General features: G+C 41.4%; 2 protein-coding genes and 1 long non-coding RNA gene across 4 annotated transcripts; 2 read left to right on the top strand and 1 right to left on the bottom strand.

The window, feature by feature from the left end:
• The first annotated feature begins 54 nt into the window (after window positions 1-54).
• Window positions 55-776, top strand: LOC148595706 (uncharacterized). The gene is made up of 2 exons (XR_015913100.1): window positions 55-175; window positions 646-776. It is a non-coding gene; the product is annotated as an uncharacterized LOC148595706 (long non-coding RNA).
• A 2,203-nt stretch (window positions 777-2,979) lies between these two features.
• Window positions 2,980-18,663, bottom strand: MPP3 (MAGUK p55 scaffold protein 3). Of its 2 annotated transcripts, none has more exons than XM_010223994.2 (18): window positions 18,599-18,663; window positions 17,969-18,087; window positions 17,299-17,376; window positions 16,545-16,625; window positions 15,686-15,823; window positions 14,673-14,754; window positions 13,502-13,587; window positions 12,459-12,533; window positions 11,315-11,511; window positions 10,658-10,722; window positions 9,447-9,467; window positions 8,670-8,711; window positions 8,122-8,286; window positions 7,420-7,500; window positions 5,946-6,039; window positions 5,014-5,122; window positions 4,127-4,249; window positions 2,980-3,269 (listed from the first exon to the last, which is right to left on the bottom strand). In XM_010223994.2, the coding sequence occupies exons 1-18, from the start codon at window positions 18,621-18,623 to the stop codon at window positions 3,087-3,089; spliced, it is 1,764 nt and encodes a 587-aa protein (XP_010222296.2). In that variant the 5' UTR covers window positions 18,624-18,663; the 3' UTR covers window positions 2,980-3,086. The 2 variants fall into 2 exon arrangements, with proteins under 2 accessions (XP_010222296.2, XP_010222297.2); XM_010223995.2 differs by having other exon boundaries at window positions 2,980-3,266.
• A 1,777-nt stretch (window positions 18,664-20,440) lies between these two features.
• LOC104576620 (G protein-activated inward rectifier potassium channel 1) lies at window positions 20,441-23,411 on the top strand. The gene is made up of 3 exons (XM_010224009.2): window positions 20,441-21,103; window positions 22,508-22,724; window positions 22,839-23,411. Exons 1-3 carry the CDS (start codon window positions 20,441-20,443, stop codon window positions 23,405-23,407), a joined length of 1,449 nt encoding a protein of 482 aa, XP_010222311.2. The 3' UTR covers window positions 23,408-23,411.
• Window positions 23,412-25,757: the final 2,346 nt, after the last annotated feature.

Here is a 25,757-nt window from a genome sequence, read left to right as displayed (position 1 = left end):
GGAGGCAAAAAAGGATGCAAATTGATGGTGCTCTTCTGAAAGTTACAGTCGTAACAGTTTTTCTGTAATGTCTAATCAGCCTCAATGACAAATTCCTTTTTTTTTTTAATAGCAGAACACCAGGCACGTCATACGGAATACAACACGATACCTTATCACCTCCCAAAAGAACTAGGTATGCTGTTTTACCTCAGATGGTTGCAAATTCTGCGGTTCTATTGCAAAATTGGCTGAAGAAAATTCTTCAAAATTACCGGAATGGATGTTTGATCTCATGGACTGAAACGTTCCTTGGCTGTACTGTACACACCTGATGTTTCAAAAGGGAAGCAATTTCAGATATGGGCAGTATATAGGCAGAAGACAGCCTGAACATTTCAGGCAGTGCAGACATTAAGCAAGGTTCATCCTTCCGTATTACCAATCAGAGAAAAAAATACAAAAAATTACATTAATTTGTAAGTGTGACTACATTAATTTGCAAGGGAAGGAAAGAGGTAAGTGAGAAGAGGTTCGCCTGGCTTAGGTACTATGACTTAGTGCTCTTGGGGCTACTCACAAAGCAGGGCTTTGAATTAAGAGTACATTTGCCTTCTCCTTTTCTTTATACTCTCTTCTCATCCTTCCTCTCCCCTCTAATTGCAGGAGAATGTATCAGGCACGGCTAACACAGCAGGGACTCAAAATCTTGTCAGAGTCAGACTCCCGTTCTGGTCACGTTAGCTCTCTGCTGCATGCTCTTCTGCTAGGATTTTAGAATAAACAGCAGCACTGAATGTGGGTTGTGGGTTTTTCTTCCCCTCCAAGAATGTCCATCTTAGCTACCTTCAAACCTCAGTACATACATATCCTCTCACCCTTCTTTGAGCCTAGAAAAAAACCTGCTCCAAGCCCCCGAAAAAGCTGGAAACAAGATATTTTTGACAGTGCCACAACTTAATACTGAGGTGAATTTGCATCCCTACAGAATTTACTACCTGTACATGAATTACAAGATTATTTAAGTCAAATTATTCCAAAGTCAGCTTTAACAGCAATGTTACATGTTAACATCTTAAGTCTTCCGTCACTTAACTTCAGTTATACCTGTATACCTCATTTCCTTGCTTCTCTTTCACAGTTCCCCTGTTAAACTATGTTAGCTCATAAAGCACACAAACTATCCACTGATAGTCCTTTGGAATTTTTTTTTTAAGTGGTTGAATAGTAATCTTGCTTTGATAAATTTTGACCCTTAATTCATATTTAATGCATCTCCTACAAATGGTTATGTCTTGCAGACTCTAAAAAAGCTCTTTTTCATCTGTACAATCTATGTATTGCCAAATCTATGGCAACATCAGTCAATTTATACAAAGGCATTTCAGCCTATTTGATATTTTTCTAACGCCGTTTCATTTGAACTGTCAGCAATTTGAAATGAAGTATTATTCCCAATTTTTCATAGGATAAAGATCACACCTGCCACACAATTCACTTGGCCAGTGAGTCTCTTTCATAAGCAACGTTACCTTTGATGGCTGTGCTGGGCCAGGCCAGGATATATGCGACAGCAGAGCTCATGGACAACCAGAATTTGAAGAAAGACTTGCTGAGAGTCCACCGGTCTTGCGGTGTGTCTGCTCTGAAAAGACAAGAGCAGCTCTACTTGCTTGTAAAAAGTGCTTCTTGTGTGCACTGGAACCCTGACACCAATAATCAGGAACACAGAGGAAAGTTGCCAGGGTAAAGCTGTTTGGTGCAAACAAGTATGACTGTCCTACTGTCCTACACAGCTTTTGGGGCTGATAAGACTTAATGTAGAGTCAGCGACACTGCCATATAAAGAAATATGCTTTTTAATATGCAGTGTTGTTAGTTTTCATGGATGTGCTAGAACAAGAATTATATTATTAAGATCTAAAGAATGGGATTGGTACACTAGAAGATATTATTCGAGGGCATGGTACATATAAAATATTACAGTTCTGTAGGCAAAGATAAAACTAGTTGCTGTTTTCCTAACATACACCTGTACAATACTCACAAATCTATTAAATAGTAAATTTAAAAGCAGAGGTGTTTTCACAACCCTATCTCTTCATTTTCTTATTCATACCCACCTAAAAATCCTGTATATTCGAGTTTCCCCAAATAGCTGCAAACTCCTCTTACTGTTAAGGTTTCCTCTCTACACACCCTGCAACCCCTCACAGAGTTGAAACGAAGGCATCTGTAACTGCAGGAAGGATGAAGACTTGGTGCAGTTGCTGTCAGCCTCCTCATTTTAGTGCCTTCTTCAGAGCTCACATGTTGGTGTCTATCAGGTGTAATTTCTAAAGGCACCTTGCAGGTAAAAAGCTTCTTGAAGATCTACCTCAAATCATATAATTTTCACATAGTCAAAAGAATGTTTCCAGTTTGGCCTGTGTCAGCAGGATGAGACCAAGACAGTGGATATAAGCTGAGCAAACTATCTGTACAAGACAGCCAGAAGCCCTGGTAAAGGAGGGAGGGGCATTAAAACAAACCAACCACTCTTCCAGCTGCTAAAATATATACAACGTACAGAGCTGATCTACTAAGGGGAAAGGCTTTACAACTAATGATCGAAGGGAATCATGTCTTCCTGACGTGTCTGTCAGCCACTGGAATTTCTAAGCGCCTCGGACGGAGTCAGCACTCTCCTAATGATACCACTACCACCTAGTATATTAGCTCCTTCTGTAGACAGATTCATCCCTGAAAAGAACCTAAGTTTGGGGCGCCTTAATTCTAGCCACACAGTATTTGGCTAAAGGCGGAGAATTTCAGGCTATTAGTGTCAGGCACTGCTTAAATGTTTTGAAAGTGTGAGACCCTCTGTGAAATTTTACCTCACGGAATGCAGCATTTACAGTCTAAAAGCCACTCCAATCTCTTATTAACCTATTTAGGCTTTAAGTGTTCAGTTTTGAACAGCTCCCAATAAAAATTCTAATTGAGGAAAGCAGGCTATTTTCTAGTTAGAATGGCGGCTTAGAAGTGGATTTGACATGTTTCCCTTTCATAATTCACGTTTACAATACACAGTTACACAATCCTTCCTTCAAGCAGACAATAACCGCCTATGACCTAACCCAGCTGACTGGCACCCAAAATGAATCCTTGCTTAGTTTCTCTATCACAATTTTCAGCTGATTACATGCACTCTGGAGATCTTCTTTCACCAGTATAGTGTCAATTAAATGGCCATACTGCTCTTCAATGAATGCTGCTGAATTAATAATTTCCTGCTGTTCTTCACCCTGCTGAGAAGATGAGAAAACATGAAAAAGCAATGCATCTTTTAAATTATTTAACAGTATTTTTAAGTATACTAGCATTCTAAATCATTACTTTGAAAAGGAAGCTGCTACCACTGGAAAAGTGGTACAATTAAAACACTGTATGCTACAGTGGGAATTTGATAGGTTGTTTCAAGGATAGTAGAGCAGTTAAGGAGGTAGAAAAAAAATCCAAAGGGGAAGTAAAATTATAGCACTACATTTTATGAAAACAGGCAGTGGTGCCTAACATAAGATCTGGAAATCATTCTCTTCAAACAGTAGAAAATGAATGTTGAAGCCAGTGTCCCCAGGTTCAGTTATGTTTAAGGGCTTAAGTGAAAATTTATCACGAGAACAAAGTTCCGTATGTAAAAATTCAAAGTTTAGGTTACCCAAAATAGGGCCATTGTGCACTCAGTATTCCAGGTTACACCCACACACCACCACCTTTCAGACAGTGTAGCTCTGGTCCTTGTAGGATGTGCACGTGCTCCTTTTTTCTGTTACTGTATCACAGCTTAACAAGCTGGATGGATGTCACCGTGCAGGTATGAGCAGCACGTGGCTGCCTTGGCTGTTTGATGGGGCCACTTACCAACAAAATTAAATGACTGTTAATTTATCCGAATTCAGTTTTGCCCTTGAGTAATGCACACAGCTCCAGAGGGAAGATGTGCACTCTGCCCCATGTGGCTTAGCTAAGTTTGAGGGGAGTCAACAATCTCTGAAGTTCCAAATGAGGGGATGGAGATCCACGCAGACTCTTTCATATGATAGCAATACTACCCCAAGCACTTCTCTCATATCTGAGAAGTAGAGATTAGGGTTATGATACGTACAAGGCATGGTGAGAGTTCTTCTGACACCGGAGATTTCAGAGCAGGCTTTTTCTTCTCTGGAATGAGAGGCTTCACAAAGATCACATAAGGCTTAAACTCAGGGGTCCTCAGGTGCTTCAATGCCTGTGAAGAGAGTTTTTTTTTTTGTCATGCTCTGTTTTGTAGAACACTACAAGGAATATCAGTGATCTGCACGAGCTGCGTTCAACAATTTTGCTTGTGCACACACTGGCATGAGGTTGCGTGCACCATACGACACATCTGAGCATGGTACCATCTGGATCTTCAACAGGAAGATTAACATCAGTTTCCTGGCTACCTTACAAGAGTATGTGAGCTTCCTGGAGCATGGTCTAACTGCCAACACACCTTGCTTTGCTTTGTAATTCCAGCATTAGGGACATGCCAAAGAGACTGAGAAAATGACAGAAATGTGATCTGTTAGGCAAGTTGCAGTTTGCTCCTCCCAAAAGGTCAAACACAGGAAAATGCAAACTGAGATTCATTTTAAGTAGTACTAAAAATCTTTATTGATCCCATTCACCATATCTGAGCCAAAATTTCCAGGTTAACTCCTAGTATGGGGGGTGTGAGAGCAGAATTGTAACTGATGCCAGTATGCCTAATAATGCTTTGAAGCAACAGGAAGCAAAAAAGAATGGAAATCCCATCCGTACTGTAAACATTCCTGCTGTGTCCTCAGCAGGCCAGGATGGTTATGCACATTTATTCTGGAGTGATGGATAACCCCCCTCAGGAAGAACTGAGGATGTGTCTTCTCAGCACAGCAAGTATGCACAGATGGGAAGAACTCTAGTTTCCTAGGCTTAGAGCCCCGTAAGAAATATTTGCTTTCCTTAAAATTATCTACAAACATTAGAACTTACTTCAGGGACCACATCCACCAAACAAACCTTCTTTTTGGCCATCACAGACCGAATTGCCTCAAGACTTGTGCCATACAGATTTTCTTTATATTCTCCATGTTCTACAAACCTGAAAAGTTAATACATTTTAAAATATTTTCCACAAAGAAAACTGAACTTGCAATGTTCGGTAGCTACAAGCCATGGTAGTTAAACATATAGAAGGAAAAGAAAAAAAAAATCAAGAACAGTGTTTCTTTTTATGATTGCTATGATTATTCTTTTTTCCTTCTGTTTTCTTAGTAACAATGGTCTTCTTCACATCAATAGGTAATCAGGACTATTGAACTAATAGAAGAAGCTGCATTAATTCAGTTGACTGATATACAAAGCTAATAGAAGAACGGGGATGTTTTTCACAGAGAGTAGAACAAAACTAGCAGGGAAATAAGACTTTAATTTTTCTGAATTCTAGGAGACTAGATTCAATTGAGGAAATTCCTTCTTTTAGAAAACACACCAGATTTTATATCTCTTTCATATCCCATCCAGCCCTTTTATATCCCTTGATTCAGTCAACAAGACACTTTCAATTGAATTTAGGAATAAAACTTGCTAACGCTTCCCATTATATTAGAGTGAGTATAAGCAAGCCCAAACAAAGCTCGCTCACTTTGCCAGATTCAGTTCTGACAAATCACACTAGTTATGACATGCAGGGATGAATTCTAATTTTTCCTCCTCCTATCACTTCTATGCTTCTGAATTGCTTCTTACTAAACTTTTGGGTTTTGTACTAGCAGTCCAGGCTGAATAAAGAGGTTTAATTAGGAAAACTGAATCCTTCTCATACCAAAATCAAATGCAAAGTTGGACAAGCTGTATCTGTATTGCTAAATTTTATGTATTTTTGAAATACAGTCAATTATGGAATATTTCAAAACACAACTCACTTGTTTTGCTGTACATCTGTCTCAAATGATTGCTTAGACACAAAATTGTATTCTACTCCCTCTTTTTCATGACTTTTCTTTGATCTGGTTGTATCTAGAAGAGATTAGAAGCAAGACATGGGAGACAAATAAGCCTTTGCAAACTGTATTTTTTGTATTTAAATCCAATCCCATTTTCATGTCCACAAACAAGGAAACCACATAATGATAAATTTAAACCAACATAAAATATACATGAAATTTTGTCTTTTTTTTTTTTTTTTTAAACTCAGTCTTCAATGATGCAGTAACACAAAAACTGGGACACTGACTTCTCAAACTGGTAGAAGTGGCTGAGTTAAGTTCTACAGCAAATAATCTCTCTTCTGGAAACAAGCTCTAAATATTTATGTTATTTAATTGTCTGGAATGGGAAACAGCAATAGGGTAGGGGGGAGAGAAGCACACGAAATTGCATTCTTCTCATTGCAGGTTCATTCATTCCCTGGTAATGTAGGAAATGGGCTGTGTTTTTTGTCAAGAGGCTCAGAGCACTTCTTTTACCCTCGATTATATTCCTACATTCCTGAGAAACTTGCATAATTACAGAACCATTTACCTTTGATGCTGACATTTCTTTTAGTATTTGTCATCTCTGTAACTGAGACTTTGGTCATTGTTACACAACTCTACGCTTGCCAATAAAAATGTCTGCTCTTTTTTTGTGTGCATGTTGAAATTCAATGGAAAATTATTTGCTGACAGAACAGACTGAACATCTACCTGACAATCTTTTGTCAAAAGTGTTAAACAACATATCAACAATGTCCTCAGTGTTGATTTTTTATTGCAAAAGTGGCTTGCTGGGGGATGCAAGTGTAAATGCGTCTTTATGCCCTTAATAATACTTTAGACACTAAATTATGATACTAGCTACAAACCCACACAACAGAACCGTTAATTTCTGCACTCCTGTGACTGGCAGGTAAAAACATAACAGGTATGCTAATCAACAATTCAAAATATTGTAAAAAGTTTGGTTTGCTCTATTGTAGTCTAGGTATTTTAAGCTTTAATTGGTATGATATTCTAAGGAAAACTTAAGCCATTTTAAAATAATGAAGACAACATTGGCTTGACTAAATCTTAAAGATATTTGTTTTCACACTGAGTTCTTTTTGAAAATTACAGTCTAGTATCTTTTTCTGTATGTAGTTTTTTGCTTTTTTAATGGACATTAAAAATGCAATCTGTTCACTTTGAAAAATGCGATGCAAAAATGGATTGTGTTAATCAAACTCTAGGTGCGTGTGTTCCAAGTCATTTAATCATCTACTCAACTATTGAAAAAAAGGCAAGCACAGTATGTGACAATGGAAAAATAGTATAATCAACAGTGGAAACAAAAACAGCAACCATACACCAATGCAGCTAGCATTATACTATGAAACGGGGAATAAAGTGGTGACACACAATGTCAATATATTTTACATACGTGGAACTGCAACACCGTACTCCTGAGGGTTCTCTGACACAACCTTCTGCTTGAGCTCATTTAATTTGGCCCCCAAACAACCTAATAAAACAGAACTGACTTTCAGGAAAGAAAGACTGCAAACACAATAAATAAAATAAACTTCATGCAATTTATGACATGGGATTAAGCTTGAGGCAACCGTATAGAGAGACTTCACAATCTATCCCATTCTAATTTGAACATCGTTAGGAGGAAAGTGAACCCAGTTCTTGGCAAAGCATGTATCAGGCACTATATCAAAAAAATCTGTAATTTTAGCAGTTAGTTTTCTGGGATACCCCTAATTTCTAAAACGTTGTACGAAATGGGCTAAACACAAAGCTGCCAAGCTCACAGAGTTGAAACTACACAGAGCAATTCTAACACCTACCTTTTCATCTGCTGTTCTTACAGCATAAATGCCTCATAACTGAGTATGAACTGAACATCAATGGAAAATAAAACAGAGAAAATACAATTGGACCCACATCACAATTTTTGAATTTTTTTTTTTGGTATTACTAATTAAAAGAAGTGAGCAAATGTTGACCGAAAAAGAAACATCTTTAAAAACAAACAAACAAACAAACAAAAAAACCACCAAAGTAAACCTCTTTGGATGGGGGTAAGGAAAGGAAGAGACACACATGTTAAATATTTCAAACAAATTGTGTATCTTACCAATCAGAACAATCAGTCTCTGCTGTTCACCAGGCTGCTGTTGATACTTAGTGACTTCTTCATATGTTAGTAACTCTGCTCTATCTGCCTGCTCCGTTTGCTTTGCATCACTTTGATTGCTCTCCTTCTCTTTACGACTTAATCTAAAGCTCCTGCGCAGGCCAGCTGGAGAGGAAAACACAGGACACATTATATCACATCTCACCTTACCCAAGCTTTTAAGGTCGTTCAGCTAGGACTTACTTTGTCTTTCACTACTCTCAGAATTCTCTTTTTTATAATGAAATCAGTGAATTAATCTAGTTTACAAAAAAAAAAAAAGTGTCCATTATTTTCTTTTGTGTATCAGATAGAAAACAACAAATGTACAAAAAAAGTTCAAGCCATCTTGAACTGACAAGCACTGGCTATGTCCACTATGCCCTTGCACAGAGATCATCTAGTTAATGAATTTAGTAAAAGTAACTCAAATGAAAAGAAACTGGTTTTACTTTTTTAAATGACTTCTTTTATTTTACAGGGAAGAGGAAGGGATTTCCATTTCTCACCTATGTAGTGTCCATTGAAATACCCTTCACAGTCACAGTCCTCTGTAAATAAAAAACATGAGATAGAGAGAGGGAGACAGGGAGAGAAAGAGACGGGTATTTAACATAGTGCCTGCTACAAATAATAGCACAAAGATATTTGCCTTGGCTAGTGGTTTATAGTAGGATAAAAATGCAATATTTATGGTTTCCAGAACTCATGCTCTCAGCATCCATCGCTTGCTCTTTTAAGTATAAGCAAAATAAAATAAAAGACTTCTCAATCACAGGGCTCTATTTCTGATGTATGACTTTACATGTAGATAGGATTATGTAAGGATTATATTGCTGATTCTGTTATTATAAGGTCATCTGAGCTTGAAAAAGGAAAATGCAAGCTGTAATGTAATACGTATTTGTCTTCCTTCTGTGCCAATGTATAATAATAAAACATTATGCTTACAGGAACAAAAGATAACAGTAGCAATAACTCCTCCTATTCACAGCTACGACCAGGACTGTTTTGTCTTTTTGAAGATACACTCTAGTCTCACAATTCCTGCTTCCTCAGGGCACACCAGTCACAGACAGCTCATTATAGAACATGATTTGTGCTTTCACCAAAGTCCATGCATTACCAATACTTGGCATTTTATTGTCTAGAACTACACGTGTAATCTGAAAAAAATAACAGCATCTTGGCCCATTAACAAGTGCCTGGTATTTGGAAAGACGTGGTAATATGACTCAACCTCCATGAGCCTAATACAGCCACATACAGACAGGGAGACTACCTACCTTTATCAGAAGACTGATCATCTGCAGTTAGCATAAAAGATAGAGTTGATATGATTAAAAGACTGGTAAATGAAGGAGTAAAATTACAGCGAGTGGAAGGGAAGGAACTCTTGATTTGCTTATCATACTTTTATATCTTGAACAAAAATTAAGTAGCGAAAAACTGGTCAATCACCTTTTCTTAAAATTTAGCATTAAAAACAGTTATCTGCTTAATTATCTTCTCTGAGAATGTCTGACTAAAAGCCTAAGTAGAAATCCTCATTTTATGTCTCCTATCACAGAGGGAAATGGAAACTAATTTGGAAATGCTTCATGTAAATTAGTAATGCTATTTTACAATAAATTGAGCATCATCCTTCTGCTTTGTAAAGCAGAGATATGCAAAGCAAACTGGGATCAGAACTTCACCTACACCACTGAAGTTGGAGCACTTGTTTCCTAGTCTATTGGCAGTATTTGTATTCAGCTTGGAGGTGACATTAGTGGCAGTGTGGCCTCACTAGCTGGGTGGCTCTCCCACCCAGCAGTAACAACTGTCCTGAAGTACCCAAGAGCACAAATAACATTACACTCTGGATCACTACAGAATCTGTCTTTTCCCTTCCGTTAGTGACTCGCAATTACACCCCAAGCAGCAATTTTTAAATGAATCTTTCTCCGACAGGGGATTTGGAGCTGTAAACACAAACTGCTTTAAAGTCTACCTAAGTACAGCTCAGTGACACCAAGAAATGGGACAGTAAAGCTAAATTCTTTCCAAAACCTGAAATGCAGATGGTATTGCCAGCTCATATGATTTTTACCCTCTTTAAAGCTCCAGTTTATTTTCATAGACTTAGGCCATTATCATACATATATGAGTTCCAAGACAGGTGCACTGAGTTTGTTTGGCCGTTATAAAGCTTCAAACTGTTGAAAAATATGAATTGTAACATTCTGAAAGCAACTAACAGAATTCAAAACTACTAAAAAACATGTAAGATCTCATGTTCTCAAAAGCAGAAAAGGGACAGTAGCGTTTTTAAACTACTGGACATTGGCAGCACTGGATAATCAAAAATCAAACTCAAAACCAAATCCTCCCATGTGACAACATGTATCCAAGCAAATTAATCCACAACAAAAAAAAATGCTTAAAAAAAATCACAGAAAACTACTGAGATGTTGATATCATCTAAGGCATCATTGAAGGAACAAAACAGACTTACAGAGTGGCTTCTTCACAGTTTTGGAATTCTGCAGAGTGCCTACAGTTCTTCTGTAACTCAATCGTCTAAACAGAAAATAATTACATTTTATCAACGTAAGCTCAGAGATGTAAAGAATTTATATGTACAATATTGAAAGTGAAGAACAAAACAGGGCTGCTTCTTGAAGCAGTGTAACAAATCTCTGATGGAATTAGCACGGGGGAAGTTTGATGTGGTGTATCAGGCATCTCAGGAGAAAGTGAACAGAAATCAGTAGTAGACAAATTAAACTCAGCTCCAGCTCTCGGAGAGCCTGAAAATTAAGATTTTGTGTCCTGCAATTTGAACCACAACCAAAGTCAGCCTTGCTCATTTCAATTCTAATTGAATGTGGCCTGGAAAAATCATGGCTCTGCTTATTACAGGATAAGCATTAGAAATTCAAAAAGCATTTCTTAAATTCTGTGTGTACAAGTAACAAGTATTTAGTATTCACTCTGGCACGCTCCTGACTGTTCTCTCCTGTGTTGCTATCACAAAACTGAAAAAAAAAAAAAAAAAAACTTTTCTGAAGCTGTCAGATCATGGATAAGATCATGGATAAAGAGAGACAAAAAGTAGCGTACAATAAGTGTAACACCACATAGGGAATTGTGGTAATTTTCACTGACAAACCTTTCTTGGAATTGCTTTGAGGGGATCAAGCCTGCCCTGAGGTTGGTATCTCCAACACGCTTTGCTTGCCACCACGTGGGATCATCTTGGCTGACAACTTCCAGGATATGTCTCTTCTTAAATGGCAGCCCAGCCTCTTGGCAGGGAATAGCCCTGTCTTCATTGGGATTATAGCAGAAAAGTGCCCTCATAAAAACCTTCAAAAAGAAACACATGCTTTCATCTTATCCTATCTGGAATTTCAAATAACCTTTAAAAGATATTTAAATTATTAATCTTTAATTATTACATCTTTAATTATAAAAACCATACACTTCTTATCTTTCGTTTATGTGATGTTACATAAAAATAGTGAGATCTCACAAGCCTATTCTGTATTTTGACTTACCACCACTCATGAAGAAAAATAAACCAACTTTCAAGCACCTACTCAATCATCATGCATTGGTATTGCAGAACATGAAGCTCAAAGCCCCAAGGAAACAAAATTCACACTCTACGCAAGTACAAAGTGCAACAAGGAAAAAAAATTAGGAAAAACAAGATAACATTAAAAAGACATGTATAGCAAAGTTGACTGATTAAACACTGTCTTTAGAATGCTGCGTTAATGCATCAAAATCTATTAATCATGTTTGGATTTGTTGCAAGCAAGCTGACACCACAACACACAACAGCAAAATCACTTTTAGAAGTAGTTTCATGGAGGTAAACAAGAAATTATGAACTGAGAGAGGCAGGCGGTAATTGAGATTGGCAAAGGAATCCTTTAAGGGACTAACAGGACAACAAGTCATTGCTGATCACAGAGGACAATCCAAAGCCTCAGACAGGTGCACTGATATTTGTGTGCGGAACTATAACCAGGCTGGAACAAGAGTTTTAAATAAACAAATCAAAACAAAAGGCTAGAAATGCTATGAAAGAACATGTGCCACCATTTAGAAGACAGAAGACATCTAAGTAATTGTACAGAATAAAATAATGTTTCTCTGCCAAACATTGCTCTGCTATTTCTTTAACTGAATTTTGGGGTTGATTCTGTGAAAGTCCTCACTGAATCAGGAAGGATCTTGCACTTGCAGAAGTGCCAGAACAGTGCAAGTGTACAATGTGTGTCTGAGTATTTCCCCAAGTTGCATACCTTGCTATCCTTTAGACGATCTTCTTCTTTGATAGCTGGAATTATTTTTAATATTATGGATCCCTGAGACTGAGCCTGAAAAACAGAAATGTTTCTTACTTTGAAAGTAGTACAAAGAAGCCTAGAAGGGAATAAACTAGAATGGAAATCTGGACAATCAGCCTGGACTTGAACCTTTGTAGGTCTCTCTCATAAATAAAGCATGAAAAGGAAACTATTACAATGCAGACATTTAAAACTGGACAAAATTAATACTATCCCAAAGTCTCCACAAATAACCAACTTTCTACAAGTGTCTCAAAAGATGTTTTTGATTTTTTTCCCTGAATTAAAAGCAGTTATTCTCAGTATATATTTGGCAGATGTATTCAGAATAATTTTAATGTAAATTTAAATTAGACGATGGAATTGATGACAGATGCTTCAATCTCTTAGTGTTGCCTTTTTTCTTACTGAGTCCCTAACTCTGCTCCACACCAAGACAAGGCACAGCACTGGAGAAAGAGACGAGTGTGACAGCTAAGACACTTCATGCAACAGAGCAGGCTCATCATGGATGTGGAGGCTTAGATGCAGCTACTGATATTTATGGTTATTAAATCTAGAGATAATGCCCCAGGGAATGCAGCAGTAAAGAACAGATGGACAGCTCTACAGGACACACAGATCAGGCTTCCTTTAGCCTCCGAACACACTACACAAATAAACTATTTCTGTTATAGAAATACGCTTCTCATTTACAATTTACTTGTCACACACCAAGCACATAGGTAATGTTCTTGACAGTTACATGCAACTTCTGCATATGTATCTTATTTAGAAATGAGTCAGTTGCATAGAACTCGCATGAATGAGTCTCAGATGCCAGTTGAAGACTATCTAATCCACTGGAGGAAAAAGAGCTCTTGATGCAAAGATTGACATATATTCCATCTTTTAGTACCATATTTTAAACTCATAGACAAATTTCATCATCTGTTGTGGTTACTACATCACTCGACACACACATTGAAAAAAATATATATCTTAAAACAGGTGCAGACCAAAATCTGACTAATTTCTTCAGGTCGTTTGTGAAGCACAGCAATACCATTGACTTCTCTTAGTTCATCTCCAACATGGACAAGACCTGGAAAGATGATAATTAAAGTAAGCCCACAGGCTGGAAAGTGCTGTTCTTCTAACGTCCAATCTATGTTAACAGTATGCACACCCTACGGAGTCCCTACTACAGCCAAATGCTTCTGTTGGCAGCGTGCTCTGAAGTCTCCTGACCTTATTCTATATGGCATGTTTTTCAGTGAACCACAGTAACATCAGCCAACAGTAACTGCAGAAAGAGAACACGGGCCAAAATACTTCGGGAAATCAGTGCCTCTGATTTTGGATCAGCACTAATAATGCAAGACTGGAATAGTTTCATTTTTCCAACAGCTATTTTACAGCAAAGTAGCTTATCCAAATAACAAACTACCAACGAAACACAGAATTGCTAAACACACTTTTTAGCCACACTGCATCACATTTATCAGACTACGATAATAAGAAAAAATGCTAACAACATTCAAAAAGAAAGATGTAATTAGCTAATATTTTTTCATCACAGCAGTTTATCCGTTTTGTGATTGTATTACTACTGTTCTATAAAAAAAAGTACGTAAGGCTTGGATTCTATAAATCACACTTAAGACTCAATGAGACCAAATTTATTTAATACAATCTGTAAGAGTAGCTTCTGGAAAATGCAAGGTCAAATCCTGTGTGAACTGACCTTCTGCAGCCTGAAGGTATGCTGAAGGACAGTGCACACACAAGTCTTTCTGTCCCCACACAAGTGAAATTCAGCTATCAGTGAGCTCATCAGGCAGGCTTTCCTTATAATCAATGAGGGAAAAAGGCAGTTCCAGCAAGTGACTTGTGCCAGGCTGAAACTGTCTGGGATGATTCATCCTCCAGAAATGATACATTAAATACTATTTTAGACTTGACATATAACAAGCTGGCTATCTAGTCAGATGAGCTGCTTGTTTAGCACAAAACAGTCTACACATGCATTAAACATCAGTATCCAAAGGACTGGTTTTGTTATTGAATAATCATTAGATTTAGTTAGATTTTATTGTGGGTATAATGCATATGTGTGCATGCATGTTTTTGGCAATTTACAACAGTTTATAAATGCTATTTTGTATCTCCTTTTCTTCAGAAATTTACCACTGCGATCGGCTGCACCACCTCTCATGATCCTTGCTACAATCACAGCCCCTGTATGCTCATCTCTTCTGATGGTAGCTCCCTGAAATAAAACATACCCCCACAAAGTTGCTTAGAACACACTCACTTAGCAGTGAAATAACATGTAAGCTAGTATGTCCTTTACACGGGAATTCATTTTTTTCTATATATTTTGTCTCCTTCCTTGAATATTTCCACCATTATCCATTTTTTTTGCCTGTGCATGTCATGTGATTATAAGAAGGTGCACGCATCCTGAGTGTTCACACTACCTACATGACACTGGTAAGTTATGTTGAATGTTTATACTACCTACACTATGCCAGCAGTCAAAGCCACTTGAGTGGGCAAAGCAGAATTTTCTGCAATAAGCTTTCTCTGTGTGTCTTCTGAAACCTATACAATAAAGCCAGCACTTTTATGTACAAAAGCAAGGAAAGTCAGTTAATTTGGTATTGTCTTCTCCTAGGTCTGCTGGCAATATAGTGCTTTACCCAGAAATTAAGACATCTTTCTCTTTTACTATGTACTGTATTGTATAGTTCCAAAACACCCTTTAGTAGACTTCTTCCCCAAAGCACTTTTTTCCCCCAGGAAATTGATCCTTCCATTTTCATATTTATATAAAAAGAGTACCTTGTCAATATATTGTTTGCATATTGCTATCGAACATACTCTTACCATATACCACTGAAGGAGAAGGTATGCCCTCATTCAATTAATGTGCGTAGCAAGTATAATTAATTTAATATACACAGCACCTCAGTGCTCCCTTCAAAGTGGCGTTTTGCAACTCGTGTTTATCAACTGCCTCATGAAAAATCTTGAATGTGTGTTTATCAAAGTCATCTTTTTATGTCACTTAACTAGCTTTGTAACACTCTTATTTTTGCAGACTATCTGATGACATCTTCAAGTCCCTCCCCCATATTTACAACAATGCTTTTGTACCTGAGAATTTTAGTACTAGAGATGGACTATATAGTATGTACCAAAGGTTCTTTATTTTTCACTAGCCGAACAATTTTCACTGATTCTTCATCAAAATCATCATCAAAGTTATTGGGCAAAGGTGGAAGGACTGGATCAAAGTTCTTCTGTGCTACAGTATCGTGTACGACAAGCATTGCCTGCATAAGGAAATAGGAAACAACAATGTAATGGAGCAGTATCACAGTTTCCAATTCTCAAGTTTCAGTAAGACACCAAACTTTTTATTTTATGGATTTTGTGAAAATCCACACAGAAGTTCTATCTATAATGGGAACAAATGATTTATTTTTCGTCTTCTGGCTACAATATTGAAAAGGTTCATATTTAATTTTATTCTCTACTCTGCTTTTAGTAATGAAAAAAGATAATAACCTACTTTACTTTCAAAGGGCAACAACATACATAGTGAAAAAAATATGGGATGTTTTCTTTTCCCATTTCCTCTCCTGTACTTTCGCAGAGACCAGTATTATCACTGACATCACTAAGTGATAGTGTAGTATGTGTTGATATATAAAGTAAGCACAAGAATTAACAAAATACAACCTAAATAAATGTATAGAATGGAGGTGGGCTGTGGAAAGCAAAGAGCTCAGAAATTGAGTACTTTTCTGCTCCCTTAGGAAATATTGAGGAGGGGAGAAAATATGGAAAGTTATTTATGGAAAGACTACACTGTGTCTTCTCAGGCCCCTTCACATCCTAAAGCCTATGGCAATAAATGGAGTAGAACTACACTCTGCAGGAGGCTTTTCCTTTTTGTTAGTGACTCTTCATCATACCTGTCTCTTAACACAATGTTTTGCTACAGGTATGCAAAGGAATTTCATTAAGGTCTCTTATTTAGTGTTGTTTTACCCTGAGATGGGGTGTTGACAGCAGCTGAAGTAGCTCTTTTTCTTCATTATTCACTGGTGCTGTCTGCAATTCTTCTATTACCTTAGAAAATAGAAAAACAGTATCTTCAAAACAAAAGGCATTCACTGAACAAATTCATATATTTACAAGTATACTTTCTGTTGAGCCTTTACTAATTTCTATTACTCTTTGAAGAAGCCTGTATAGAGCAAATATAACCCAAATAAAATATGCAGGAGTCCTAAAGGAAATTAAAGCTTCTTAATCGACTTCCTTTAGATTTTATTTAAATTATTGATTATACTGCAGGAAAATGTAATCAGAAACAGGGATCTTAGCCCCTAAATATACCTTTTTAAGAGTGTTCCAGTCAGCATAATTTCAGGAAAAAGTCCTGAAGTTTTTAATCCATATTTTAAACTGTACTCTTGTGTTTCATTGCAATAACACAGTTTAATCCTCTTCCTAACCAAACAGCATTATCTGTGTGCATCATGCAACAGAAGTTTGTTTCCCTGCAAAACCTGAACTCAGACTTTTTTTTTTTTTTTTTTTTTAAAAAAAGCCTTTTCAGGAAACATGCACAAAGTACCAAAGTACAACTTGCTCTTTTCTCTCTGTGTGTGTCTTCATTGGACATGAAATGACATGATATTGCTGAGGTTACATTTCCTCCTCAATTATGAGTGAAACTTGCCAACTTCCAAAGACAAGTGGGAGGGAAGGGGGGAGGAAACGGAGACACAACTCTTACGTCTTCAACTAATCCTGCTGCACTGTGTAAAACAGGAGTTGGACTCTGTCTTTCATAATGACGCAGTTTTTCATGAATCTGAAAAAGATTATTCAGGTATATTACCACAGAGATATGTAAAACTTCTTAAATATAAAAATATTCCTATGTAGATATATTTAACTGGTATAACTTTGCCGAGCTATAGCTGTCAGAAAAACAATCTCTACTGGGGTTATTTTTGTTTTGTTTTGGAGTATTTGTTTTCCATTTTGCTACTGCTGGTTCCACAGACAGTCAGTAAAACACTAAAGGAAGATAAAGCCATAAAATAAAAGCCATTTCACATTGCCTTTCAATTACTGGGTTACTAGCCTGCATTTTTACAACTACTTTACACTAAGTTGTAGGTATAAAATGTTCTTAATGCCACAAAGCATCAAACAAACCTCAAGAATGGTCCTTACAATTCAGTGCGACTTTCACTGAGCATCAAGTGGAAATTTATTTTTTGAACAAAATTTCTTAATTTTCATTGAATGTTCTTAATGTTTGTGCTTGAATAAGTACGTGCTTTTGTCAGTATAGAACTCTATACAAAAACAAGTTGGTTTTGGCAAACGAAATGATTAGCAGCACAGAAAATAACTAACCTGTGAAGAAAATGTACACTCATAAAAGAAATTTTTACCTTCATTAGGTAACTGAGACTCTTTTCACTGAAGACATCCCTAAGGAATCCCATTTCCTCTTTATGATTTGAGTCAGGTCTCAGCTGAGAGGTCAGGAGAGCCAAGGTTTCATGTAACCCTATATTTAAAGGCAAAACAGAACAGAAGTTTTGTAGATAACATGTTTTAAATGATTTCTATTACAGACTTGGTCAGCTATGTTTACTCATGTACCATGTTGGCGATTATTAAGTTTACAGAGATTTGTGTGTGCAGCGGCCTGCTCACAAACATGATCCCAATGCCCATACAGAAAATGTTAACAGGCTACACAGCAAGGGTCCTTTGGGAAGAAACCTTTAACACGCATGTGTGGAAACCAGTATCATCCCGAGAGGTCTGGGTTTACCCGTATGAGCCTGGCTACCAGCTAAGGCTGTTAGAAATCTAGATGACCCCTGAAATCTAAATATATTCAGTTCCGCCTTTTATGATCCATCTTCCTTGATTCTTTTAAGTAACTACTAAGATGTTTAGTCTAGCCATCTTAATTCTATTTTATCCAATTACAGGCTGAAGTAGCATCCTCTGTGAAAAGCATGCACCCAGGTTTCAGTCAGTGACACGATTACAGCATGCGGGTAAGTTACCTGAGTCTTCCGAAAGGACGGGCATGGCTGTCTTCTTAATCGTAGGGGTAAACGTTCAACTTAAATCAAAATGATTTTTTCTTCTTCCTGGACTGTGATTCACAGGCAGTCCTGGAGGGATGGAAGATGATACTTTTGATAAAGCATCTGAGACAAATGGAGATGATGTAAAAAGGGTAAATTTTTGGTATGTCTCTCTTGGAAGAGCCCATTTTAACCTGAACTTTCCGGAGTGGCTAACGGGGATTGTGTTTAACCCTCTCACCGGGGATCGCCCTGGCGATCTGCTCAGAGGAGGCACCTGCGCGCCCAGAGCCGCAGCGGGCGCCGCTCGCTCGAGGCTCCTCCTCATTCCCCGGCCCGCAGGCACCGGCCCGGCCCGGCGGAGCGAACCCGCCGCACCGCACCGCGCTGCCGCCGCCTGCGGTGCCTGCTCGGGCGCCGCGGGGACCCGGGGCGGCGCCGCGGAGCTCGCTCCTCCACCGCGGGCGGCCGCGGCCCGGCGGGCACGGAGCGAGGCCGCTGGCCGCGCTGCCACAGCCCGGTCCCGCACAGGGCCCCGCGTGGAGGCCGCCGGCCGGGCAGGCCCGCCCCGAGCGCCCGGCCCCACAGGCCCCCGCCCCGCCCGCGAAATGGCGCCGCCGCCTCGGGCCTCACCTCGTCCCCGCGTGCGCCGTCCCCGCGTGCGCTGTCCCCGCGGCCGCGCAGCCGCCCCCGCCGTGGCGCTCGTGCGCCCCCCGAGCCGCGCGCCGCCACGCGCCGCCCCCGTCCCCTCCCCGCTCCCGTCAGCTGCCGGGCGCTGCGAGCGGAGCGTGGCCGCGGGGCGGCCGGGGATGCTCCGCGGAGCGGCGGCCGCGGGGGGCCCCAGCAGCTCCCGGGGCCTCGCAGGGGCCTTCCCGGGGCGCCCCGCCGCCGGGCCCCGCAGTCCCTGGGCCGCGGGCGGTCGGGGTGGTCCCGGCGAGCAGCCCGCAGCGGCTCCGCGGCGCTTTGGGTAGGTCACTGCTCCGCGGCGGGGACGGGCCCGGCGCGCGGAGGGGACCCCGAGGACGAGTCGCGGACACGCGCGGGGAGCGCCGGGGGGTCCCGCTGCGAGGCCGGAGCTGCGTTTGGCAGGGCCGGGCCCTGCAGAGGCGGCACCTGGTACCAGAACCACGGACATTTGTGGGCAAGGAAGAGCCCAGGCCGGACGGCAGCGCGTGCGGAGCCCTCCCTTTAGGCCTTCGCATGGGCTTCCCCAGCGCGAACAGTTGGTTGAAGTGAAAGATACATTTCTCCTTAAGTTTTGAAATGACTCATCTGAATAGAAATAATATTCTTATGTAACTGTGAATTCAAATACCAATGATTTTGAGAAATAACATTGAATGTAGTAACATGGTCAAAAAAGTCACTACCTGAGCCTCACCTGGAGTTATATGTGTATTGAGAATTTGTTGGTTTTGATCTCAGATCTTTTTGTCCCTCAAAAACAGGAGAGCTGCACTGAAATCACTTCAGCTTCTAGAGGGCTGCCCCCAGAAAAGACTCCCTGCTAGTCCAGCCGTACGAAGCAATGCATGAGTCACAGAAATGGTTAGGATCCATTTCCAACAGACTGGACCTTGTCTACTTGGAACACTGATTTTAAACGCGGTCTGCGGATTTGCATGCTCGCATCTCCTTGTTTAAGCGCGGAGCTGTCTCATGAGTTTCCTTTGAAACCCTTGATGCTGCTGGCAGCGCTGGCTCGCAGCGGGTGACTCAGTGCTGCTCGTTTATTATTTTAATCTCCGCCAGCCAGGACGCTGCCGGTGGCGCGCGGCAGCCGGGCGCAGGCCGCAGGGCCCGGCGCCGCGCGGCAGCATGCCGGGCGCTGCGCAGCCGGCAGCCGTGCGCAGGAGGTTTGGGGATGAGTCCCAGCCCGCGGCGCCGGCCCGCGGCCGTGCCCGCCGGCAGCGCTTCGTGGACAAGAACGGCCGTTGCAACGTGCAGCACGGAAACCTGGGCGGGGAGGGCGGCCGCTACCTGTCCGACCTCTTCACCACGCTGGTGGACCTCAAGTGGCGCTGGAACCTGCTCATCTTCCTGCTGACCTACACGGTGGCCTGGCTGGTCATGGCCTCCATGTGGTGGGGCATCGCCTACCTGCGAGGCGACCTGCACCGGGCGCACGACGGGGCCTACAGCCCGTGCGTGGCCAACGTGTACAACTTCCCCTCCGCCTTCCTCTTCTTCATCGAGACTGAGGCCACCATCGGCTATGGGCACCGCTACATCACCGAACGCTGCCCCGAGGGCATCGTCCTCTTCCTCTTCCAGTCGCTTCTTGGCTCCGTTGTTGACGCCTTCCTCATCGGCTGCATGTTCATCAAGATGTCGCAGCCCAAGAAGCGCGCCGAGACGCTCATGTTCAGCCGTGCCGCGGTGGTGTCCCAGCGCGATGGCAAGCTCTGCCTCATGTTCCGCGTGGGCAACCTCCGCAACAGCCACATGGTGTCTGCCCAGATCCGCTGCAAGCTCATCAAGGTGAGCTCCAAGTGCGGGCATCCCGCAGCCAGGGGTGCTGCTACCTGCCCCTCGGCAGGTGGTACTTGGAAATAATCAATTCCACCAGTTTTGTGGTGACACTGAGTCGCTCCTAGTGCTTACCGAGGACAGTGGCCAGCTCTGACCCCTCCTTTGCCTTCGGTAGCTCCATGGGGAGTTTTAATTCCTTCCTTTATTGTTGCCAGGGGCCTTTCTGCATTTTAGACAGACCCTCTGCAAATTTTTGTGGAAAAACACTTTAATTATCACCAGTATGCCATTTATTAAGCGCTGGCAATGTCCAGTAGAATTCAGACTGCAAGGATGAACTGGAAATCAAATAAAATCATAACCAAGGAATAATAAATAAATCAATCCCTCAGGAGACAGTGAAGTGCAGCAGGCACAGATGTACTGGTCACCAGTAGGGCTGAAGGCAGCGAACGGAGTGGCGAGGAAGGCAGCTGTGCCGTGTCCCAGCAGCGCGCGCCATGGAGAACACCAGGAGCTCAATGCCAGCAGGGATTCCCATTCCAGAATATCATACACGAGGGTCATAACTATGTTATAGCCTCTAGCCTCCAGAAGAGGATGCTAACTGTCCTTATAGAAAAACCGGCCATTTTAAAAATATGAATTGTGGAGAGTTTAGAGAATGGAATTAAAACACTAAGTATGTTTTTTTATTATTTTGTTTTTGCTTTTTTTGCTTTTTTTTTCTCCTTAGCTACAAGGTAACTAATCTTTGAAGCAACTGTTCTACACCTTTGAATTCCCCATCTCTGGGCACATAAAAATGGAAAGCTGGAGCATTTCGAAGTAAATATCCCTTCATTGAAGCATGTATTAACCAATGACAGTTGTTTGTCAAAGTATAGAATCGGTGGCGTCCCTCCGAACACACTGCTAACATTTTGCAGTCTTGTACCTTTCAACTGTCTGTGCTCCTTTGAGCACTAGATGCAAAAAAGCTCTTTTGCTACGAGCCTTAATAGTTTATGGCTACTGGATTACCTTCAGTAGAGTGCAGGGATTACTTTTTATTTAAAAATATTAAAAAAAAATCCTTGTGGCCTATGTAAATCCAGCCTTGTATGAGGATGCTGCTGAATATCTCAATCTTTTTTTTTTTTTTTCCGCTTTCTCCCACCTGATATTTTGTCAGTGATTTGTAAAATGGGTATATAGGATAATAAAGTTTGCAGGTTACGATGAGCTCCAGTGGCATGGTATGAAATGTCGAGATTGGTCATATATAGTGGCTTTGTAATATTCAGCATTATAATGCCAAGAAAAGGGCATGTTCAGGTCTGATTGCATTGCTTCTGATATTTTGCTTTTGACCATATTGGTTCTTGTGTTTTCTCTCCTGTGCTGATCATTGAACTCTCTTTTTATCTTTAGTCGCGACAGACGCCAGAGGGAGAATTTCTGCCGCTAGATCAGTGTGAATTGGATGTTGGATTTGGAACTGGAGCTGACCAGTTGTTTTTAGTTTCCCCATTAACCATCTGTCATGAAATTGACTCAAGGAGCCCCTTTTTTTGCTTGTCAAAAAGATCACTAAGAAGTGAGCAGTTTGAAATAGTTGTCATACTTGAAGGTATTGTCGAGACTACAGGTAAGATTTAGAATAATACGATTATAAAATTGATCTTTAATTAGAGATTTTGTCCTGTATGCTCGTCTAGCTGCTCATGTTACAATGTCAGTGTTCCTGGCTCTCTCTTTGTAGGAATGACCTGTCAAGCTAGGACATCGTATACAGAGGATGAAGTTCTTTGGGGTCATAGGTTCCTCCCAGTAATGTCCCTGGAAGATGGCTTTTTCCGTGTTGATTACTCTCAATTTCACGATACATTTGAAGTCCCCACTCCTCCTTATAGCGTTAAAGAACAAGGAGAAAATCTCTGTCTGTCACCTCTTCTGAATAGTCCTATCAGTGACAAAAAAAGCCCAACAGAACAGTTTTTCTCACTTGACGGCATTGATGTTGCAGGAGAAGAGAACAAGCTTCCCGGTAAACTTCTGAAAACTAGCTCAAGGAAGGAAGACCTTCCTACAAAGGCCTTCAGGATGAGTTCCAGCAACATAGAGAAGACTCACAGTGCTGGGGATCTCTTGGAAATTCCACAAGTCAGTCCCATCTCCAACAGCGAGGCTCGTGATGAGGTGATGCAGCTGAAAGCCTTAAAAATCAATGCTGAGTCTTTGTCTACTGCACATCTTGAGCTCCCAAAGAAGCCTCCAACTATGTGCACTACAGAGATGGAATTGGGAGATAATTTGCCTGCCAAACTTTGAAAAATGAACTAAGATCACTTCTCTTAAGAGCAGAAGGAACAGGAGTTGGTGCCGATAAACTGAATTCAACGCTGCTGATTTGAAGAGCTCTCTTATGCCAATGTGTTGATTTAGTTTTGTTACTTTTCAATAATTTGTTTTTGTATAATTGTTCTGTACAGATGCAATTTTAAGTATATGTAGATGCTTTCTGCTGAAGCAAGGACCAGATCCTTGGTTGTAGAGTAAAATGTTCAGAATTAGGCAAACTAAGTAGTTCAAAACAGCTGAAGCTACTCGTATCTTTGATTATATGTGATGTACAGTACACAAGAACACAGAAAGAACCTGTCCAAGAACTAGGCCCAGATCAGCATCGGATCAGATGGCTCGTGCCCTAAATGCAGTTGAACTTTAACTCAGTTCGAAGGGAATGTGCTGAGTAGCTCAGGTGTAGAAATCTCAGAACGGTGGTTTGTTTAATACTTCAACTCATAAAATAACAGCTTGGAGACTGCTGGTGAGTAAACAAAGTCAAAGCACTTGATAATTTTCCGTCATTTCATGAAGAATTACACACACGCATCTCAGGAATTGTACTAAGGGATAGTAAGGGTCTTTGATGTTGTGCATTTGTTTGTTATGCTTGCCCTCCCTGCTCACATGCTCCTCAGTCCTTTTTCAGATTTAAAATTTGCAATTTTAAGCAGTTTATTTACAGTTAGAACTCTGTCTAAACATCATTCTTTTCAGATACTGAAAGAAAGGACAGGTAGTATGTATAATTTGCAGATTTCTGACTGGCCTGAAAGAGAGCAAATGTTCTTTTCACTTTTATTTTTTCAATCTTGTCTGACTGAAATGATGTTTTGCCATACTGAGCATCAGGAAATGATAAGGGCTAGACTTGGGCTTTCTTAGGTTTCCTGTGGTGCCACACTTCAGAATAATTTTCTGCGTTACTATTGTGGTGTCCATCTTAAATCTGTGTGAGCAAGCATAGTTAGAACTTGCTATTTTGTAAAATATGTAGTTCAGTAGCTCTGAATATTGGGAGGTCATCGTAAGCAGAGTGTTCCACAATAGAAGAATCAAATTCTGCCCTTGTTACACGATAGTAAAATTAATAAAAGCGGTTACTGTGAGTGTAATGGTCAGTAATAACTTTGTAACTGAAACAGGCCAGGCAGGGGGAAAGGGGTAGGCCAAGGGAGAGGTGCAGCGGGCTTGCCTGGATCTGCTCCAGGATCCGCTCCAGGATCTGCTGCTATCTTGGGATCTGGTCCAGGATCTGCTCTGGGATCTGCTGCCCCCGATCCACTCCGGAATCTGCTCCCGGCCGCAATCCCGTCCAGACTCTCCTCCTACCCCACACTTGCTCTGGGATCCGCGCTGGGTCCTACCCCTGCTCCGAGTCTGGTGCTGCTCCTGCTCCTGCCCCGGGGGGTGCCGACTCCAGCTCACAATCCGGGTTCCAGGACCCTGGCTCCGGCTCCAGGATGCAATCCAGATCGGCCTTTGCCTCCCCCGACTCCTGCTCTGGATCCAGCTCTGGCTCTTGCTCCAGCTGATTCCAGCTCCGCTTTCAAATCATAGAATCATAGAATCATAGAATGCTTAGGGTTGGAAGGGACCTCTAGAGATCATCTAGTCCAACCCCCCTGCATACGCAGGGACACCTAAAGCACGTGGCACAGGACTGCATCCAAGCGGGTTTTGAAGATCTCCAGAGAAGGAGACTCCACAACCTCTCTGGGCAGCCTGTTCCAGTGCTCTGTCACCCTCACTGTTAAGAAATTTTTCCTTAAGTTCCTATGGAATTTTTGATGTTTCAGTTTCCGGCCATTTCCTCTAGTCCTATCAGTGGCCACCACTGAAAAGAGACCATCCCCGTCCTCTGCACTCCCTCCCTTGAGGTATTTATATACACTGATTAGATCCCCTCTCAGCCTTCTCTTCTCCAGGCTGAACAGGCAAATTTATCCAACTCCGGCTCCAGTATCAAAGTGGGATCAAATCCCACAGGGCCCTCCCAGCCCCGTATGGAGCCCCCGGGGCTGTGGGGCCCTCCAGGGTCTGTAGGGAGCCCGTGGGGTCCATAGGGCCTGCCCGGTCCTGCACAGAGGCCTGCAGAGGCCCCGGGAGGCTGCAGGAAAGCCCGGGGTCCCCGGCCCAGGGCGCACGGACGCCGCGGCCGGAACCCCGTGGGGCTGTGCGGGCTCTGCCGGGCCCTCCGCGAGCTCCACACGGGCATTGCGGTCCCCTCAGTGTCACTCTCCACGGGCTCCATACGAGCCTGGGCCTCCGTGCAGCCCCAGGGGAGCCCAACGTGCCCCTCGCTGCCCTCCCCAACCCACGGGACACATATTTT

Source organism: Tinamus guttatus, unplaced genomic scaffold (assembly GCF_059628265.1).
Source record: "Tinamus guttatus ecotype Peru unplaced genomic scaffold, ASM5962826v1 Tinamus_guttatus_pri_ptg000075l, whole genome shotgun sequence".
Lineage (NCBI taxonomy): Eukaryota > Metazoa > Chordata > Aves > Tinamiformes > Tinamidae > Tinamus > Tinamus guttatus.
The sequence above is the reverse complement of the archived record's forward strand: the minus strand, read 5'-3'. Positions and strand labels throughout refer to the sequence as shown.